A 6,567-nucleotide genomic window follows, 5' to 3' on the forward strand; every position below is an offset into this window, starting at 1 on the left:
TGATTTTTTACATAATTTACATAATTAATAATTTTTTATAATAATTTATTTGCCGATCAGTGGCGGATCCAGGATGTAATTTTGGGGGAGGGGGCCATAGTCCAAAACGCAAAACGCAAATATTAAATTTTTTCAGTAATTAACAAATACATACAAATAGACAATAATTTTAAATGTGTATTTTTTTTATTTGTTAAAGATTATATTTAATTATAATAATATTGTAAAAAATTTATAACGATAAAGATAATTGCAATTTCCTAGGATTAGATTTTGAAAACATATCTAAAACTTCTTCAGGTTTTACATCAATTTATTTATGGATATTAAGCAAAGCTAACCCGTTTAAACGGTTTTCCCTCATTGTTGTTCTCAAGTATGTTTTAATGCGTTTTAGCTAAAGGCCGCTCACTTGTCGATGTTGTTACTGGTAATATTGCTAAAATTAGTATAAGTTGACGAATGTTTGGAAAATACCCATCTTCAGTTTCTTTGAATGCATCTATTGCTGTATTTATTTTTTCCTTTTTTACTGGTTGTTGAGTCCAATGCAGCTGCCACAATGCAATTTCACCTGTAAATAATTGTAATACCTAATGCATTTATAATTTATTTCAAAAATGTAATAGTGATTTATTATAATAATTGTTTTTACCTTTTAATTCGTCAATGGATTCAGGCAAATCTGCTTCATAAAAAGTGGCACCTTCTATAATATGTCCTTCAGATTTATTGTGTAAATAATAAGGTATCAGTTGTTGGATTTTAAATAATATTGGATTTTGGTTGTCAAAAAACTTGGATTGAATAGGTGTTATGAAATTGTCCAAAACTGTGAAGTATACCGTAATTTTATAATATTCTTCAGGACTTGAAGTAATGTTGTTTGATCGATTTATTTGTCGTTTGCATATTCGTGGTGTTTTAACTTCAATATTTAAATTTTCGGCTTTTGATACGGCTCGATTAAAAATGTTATTAAATGTTGCATTTTGTCTTTTGTTTTTAAGAACATCTAATACAGTCTGTATAATTTCAATGCATTTAGTCAAATCCAAACCAGGGTCTTGTAATTTACGTGATATTAGTAAAGTCAAAGACAATATTTCTACTGCTACTTCCAAGGCCAAAATAAATTCAAAAGTCAATATTGAATGAAGAAGTTCATTACATTTAGAAAGTATATTTCCATCCGTATTAATTGTCATGTCTTCCAAAAATTGTACAATAGGTATAAGCATATCGGAAAACCGAATAATCGCCTCGTGAAATTCTACCCATCTAGTTTCACACAACTTTACTAGTAAAACTGATTTTGATGAAGGCAAAATTTCATTTATTTATTTTTTTTAAATAAATCAACTCTTTTGGGAGAATCACGCACAAAATTAGATACTTCTTTGACTGTAGAAAATAATTTTTTTACAGATAATACATTACATGCTTTTATTAGGAGCGTCTAAACACAGGAATGCACCTCACGCATTCTGCGCATGCGCGTAATTTATTCACCACTATCATTATGTTAGACTGTTATCAATATATCATATCAAAAAGTTAATAATTTTGAATTTGAATGGAATGACGAAAATCTGGCAAAGAGGTACTCCGTTTTACGAGCATATTGTTGCATGCCAATATCAGAGTTGAATCCTAATGTTATTTAGAATGAAAGTTACAACTTAATGAATAATGTTTTTATTACGAATAAATAAAGTACATGTAACTAATATAATAAGTGGTTGAGTGTCGTGAGAGTTCTCAGGTGTTGATAGTTATCTGCCGTTGCTAGTCTTTGAGCTTCCTTATATATTGTGGTGCGTCTCTTGTTTGCATCTCCATCGTCACGTTGGGAGACACATTGATATCTCGTCGCCCATAACAATATTTTACTGTAGAAAATATTATTGTAAGTACTACGTCTCATATATATAATATAATATAATAATGACAATTAAAGTGTTAAAATAATTATATAATTTTTTTTTTTTAGCATTATATTATAGGAGATGTTCTGTTTCAACACTAGTTGGTTTTGATAATTCAAACTTGTCTACAATGGAAAGATGAAATCCGACTGCTCAACAATTTGAATTATGGTTACCTATATTTTATGTAGTTTAAGTATTTACAATTAAGATAATACCATTTATATAAATATTAGATAATATTGAATTTGTATGTTTAAGATGTTTGTGAATTGTATTGTTAATACTCAATAAAACATTTAGTAAATAGTCTTTTGGTAATAAATTTTGATAAAATCTGGTTTATGACATGTTCAAATAGGTAATTGGGTAAAATGTAGATATAAATAAACATTATTAAAAGCCATCTCAGTATATTAGATAGTTATTGGTGTTAATGACAAATATAAAGTGTAATGATTTTTCGTTTTATATAATATTTGACTACAATTATTTTAAATACAATAAAAAATGGAATTTAACTGTGATATTTGCAAAAGTCAATTTTCTACTAAGTTTACACTTACAAGGCATTTGAAAAATAAACATGATATAATAAATGAAGTAAAACAAAAATCATCTAAATGTATTACTTGTCCTAATTTAACATTTTCTAAAAAAGTATTATTAATTAATCATTTAAATGATCATCATGGAACATGTATTGAAAAAGAAATTATTAACTTTTCAAATGTATCTGGTATGTATAATGGTTTAGTTAGTAAAAATATGCTTTTAATCATTTTTAATAATATACAATTCATTAAAATCTAGAATTTAACAGCTGGTTAAAAGAGTATGAATCAAACAATAAATGTGAATATGTCCTTCAGACGGGGAAAAAAAAGTCAAAAGATGGCTAATATTTTTAGCTAATATATATACAAATTATTTATACAAAATTTCATGTCGATAGGTTAAGTTTAACCCGTGCCCCTTAGGCCTTGAAATTCGAAAGCACCGTTTTATTCAAATAATCACAGTTTTTTTAAATATTTTATTGATATCTCGTTTCAACTCTTTCATACAAAAATACGTAAATGACATTATTTATTGTAAATTAAATTTTCTATAACTCTTATTCTATATAGTTTTTTGATTAACGTATAATTTATATATATAATTAATTATGAAACATACAAGTTTATAAATAACTTAACAATTAAACGATATTATTACAAAACGTAGGTATTACATATGATATACGATTACTAAGAAACCAGTTATTGATTTTTTTTTTTTATATTTATATTTTATAGTTTATAAAGAAAAATAATTATAATGGTTTTAAAACCGTAGTTTTTAAACTGTTTGGGTATCTACGGCGATAATCCTCGACAACTTGAAGCACGTATTGTTTTTGATCTTCATTTTTGGTTAAGACCTTATTATACTCCTCCATAAGCTTTACCCCTCTTTCTGCCGTATCATTTGTAACACGAAATGTATTTACAATTTCAAGACCTTTTTGAAAATCTTCATTTTCATCCCACATTGATGGATGTTGCTCCAAGAATGACGTTGGTATTCCAAATCGTGAAAAAAAAGAAGTAGATTCAACGTAAATAAAATCATATATTTCTTTCTTCATGGAGTTACTTCATTTGGTGAAACAATGATTCGTTTATTGATTTCAGAAGTTAGATTATTTTGTTTTATAGAGTCTACCATTTTAATTTTTGTTTCATTTGTTAAATTAGTATCAAAAAATGCCAATGCTGCTGTTTCGGGTGCTAAATACCACAAGTGTCCGCATAATTTTTTTAAAGTTGATTGAGAAATGTTTTTATGTATATTTTCATAATCGACGAGACTTTTCAAGAATTGTAAGTCTTGAAATGGAGCTAAAGAGGCAATAGTTGCACAAAACCATGCCTAAACCAATCGAATAAGAAATATACAAATTGAACGAATTGAATCTTCTTCATTTTTTTTTAATTTAAATTGTTTTCGAAATATAAATATTTTTAGAGAATAAATAGCCTTAGACATCCAACGAGCGTGGTGCATTGCACCGGGATACTGAAAAGATATACCACGAGTAGGGGTACCACCAAGAAATATTACAGCTAATTCCAACAATTCTCTGTAGTCGTCTCTGTTGTGAGGTTTCCGTAATTGGTCCATATAAAATAATAACATAACGTTAGTTATATCATTTAATTTTTCACTGACAATTATATCTTCTAATCCAGTATTATAATTATTGATATTAATTTTTGGCCAAAATTGTTGAAAACGTTTAAAAATTTGAATATCTGGACCAGACGTAACCATGAAGTTTATTTCAAATGCAGATCTAAGTATAATTTCGTAAATGTGATGCCTGCAAGGAAAGTATAAAATATCACGTTCAAATAGTTGTTCCAAGATTATACATGCTCCTTTTAGACGGCCCGTGTTCGAAGCTGTTGTATCGCAACATAGAGCTTGTACATGATCGACAAGGCCCCATTCTTCAAGTGCTTGAAACACAGCTTCCGCTTGACTTTGACCAGTTCCAGATATGAGCTTAGGCACACTTAACAGCTTTTCAGAACTTTTATATGAAACAATTATTGGTAATCTATCAACAAGCTCTTTACCTGTTAAGTCTGGGAGTAGCTTGCCATCCCAATGAACAACAACTGGACCTACTTCTGAGGTATTAAATTCATTTCGAAGTTGATCTGCTCTATCCTTACGTAAGCGCTGGCGTATTCGGTTAATAGATGTCCGATTTAAAATTAATTCATTTACGTTTATACCAAACGCTTCTACAGTAGCGGTTAATATATGAACTGCATCGCGATCACTTATTTTACACCTATCTAATGCGATTGCAAGTTTCGGTGTAATAAAATTTTTCTTACCTCTACTTTGAAATGTATGAAGGTCTGGGAATTCGGATGTGTTATCAATATCTAACGATTTGTTTGAAATATTTTCACCAGTATCAGAATCACTATCAGAACTTGTAGAATAAATTATTTTACTGTCAACAGTACGTCCTAAAATAAATTTAATTTATAGAATAATTTCAAATGGTTTGATAGAAATTTACAGTCTTACTTGCTTGTTCAATTTCTCCGTAAGCTCTTTTTCTACGTTTTTCTACTGCTTCTAACCGAGTAAATGCTCTTTCTTCAGTTTTTTGTAATTTTTTATCTTTACCAAGCATACAACCAATTCTGCCTTTCTCTCTTTGAGATAATAAGAATTGTCGATCTATTTCTATTTTAATAATATCCAATGCATTCATATGTGCAATATCAAAAAGGTCATCCAACTCATTCACAAAACATTCTTGTTTTTTCTTATTTACTTCGGTTTTTCTCGTTGCAAGTTTCTGTAAAGTTCTCCATTCTTCGTATAATGATTCTAGCTTCTTAATGTTATTGTATTCTTGTCTTACTGGAATGCGAGCTTTTTGCCAAAATACAACTATTTCTTGAATAACAAGTTTTGCACTTTCGTGTAGATTGAGATTTACTTTACGCATATTAAAAAAAAGTACACGTACGCCTGTCTTTTTGACGGTAATTTACTACCAATTATTTGATTGTAAGTACTACCAATTAAAAATATTTAATCTTGCTCACGAAGAATAATATTTGAAGTAGATGTTAAAGCCATGATGAAAAAAAAAATGTACAATATTTTATTTTGCTATCTATCGTGGTTCGCAATGTACTAATCGATCGTCAGATTACGTAAAAATATGTTAACAATTACTATGAGTTGTATAAAGACATAGAGTAATTACATAGAGTATTTTGCGATAATCAAAAAACTAAATAGAACAATAGTTATAGAAAATTTAATTTACTATAAATAATGTCATATACATATTTATATGTGAAAAATTTAAAACGAGGTATCAATAAAACATTATAAAAAACCGTGGTTATTTAACCAAAATCGTAATATTGAATTTTAAGGACTAGGGGGCACGGGTTAAACTTAACAGATCGACATAAAATTTTGTACACATAATTTTTATATATATTGGAACAAAGTTAGAGGGTAAGACTGTAAAAATTTTATAAAAAAAAATCACCTATTTGACCAAGGACCACGGTAATGGACTTGTCTTACAAAAATGGTCAAACGATGCTATACCATGGGTCGAATACGCAAAATGGAATCCTAAATGTATATTTGTATAAATATGTAAAGGAAATGAATTTATAGAAAATGTAAAAAACGAATATGTAAAAGCTAGCCATGTTTGTAATTGTAAGTCTAAATCAAATGATATTACTTGTAAGTTTACTTTGATGTTTCTTATTACTTTTATAATTTATTTGTTTTCAAAATAAATATTGAATTAATCAACTTCAATGTGTTAATATTTGATTTTATACCTCGTGAACTTGTTGTCAAGTAAGATAACGCGTCTAATTATAATTAAATATATTAGATTTAAAAAAGTTGCAGTTTCAGGTTCGACAGATCAGGTAAGTAATTCTCCCTTCTACACGTTATTTGATTTGATTTCACGTTCACTTCAATTTTTTTTAATGTAATCAGTTTAGTATATAACCACACATGTACAAGTAATACTCTTAGTTTATAAATATGTGTTATAACGATCATATATGTGTAAATAACATCTGTG

The 6,567-nt window shown here is 28.1% G+C and overlaps 1 protein-coding gene across 1 annotated transcript; it reads right to left on the minus strand.

The window, feature by feature from the left end:
* Positions 1-383: 383 nt before the first annotated feature.
* Positions 384-1,446, minus strand: LOC126549891 (52 kDa repressor of the inhibitor of the protein kinase-like). The gene is made up of 2 exons (XM_050200290.1): positions 656-1,446; positions 384-574 (listed from the first exon to the last, which is right to left on the minus strand). Exons 1-2 carry the CDS (start codon positions 1,239-1,241, stop codon positions 384-386), a joined length of 777 nt encoding a protein of 258 aa, XP_050056247.1. The 5' UTR covers positions 1,242-1,446.
* Positions 1,447-6,567: the final 5,121 nt, after the last annotated feature.

The sequence above is a fragment of the Aphis gossypii genome, chromosome 2, assembly GCF_020184175.1.
Source record: "Aphis gossypii isolate Hap1 chromosome 2, ASM2018417v2, whole genome shotgun sequence".
Lineage (NCBI taxonomy): Eukaryota > Metazoa > Arthropoda > Insecta > Hemiptera > Aphididae > Aphis > Aphis gossypii.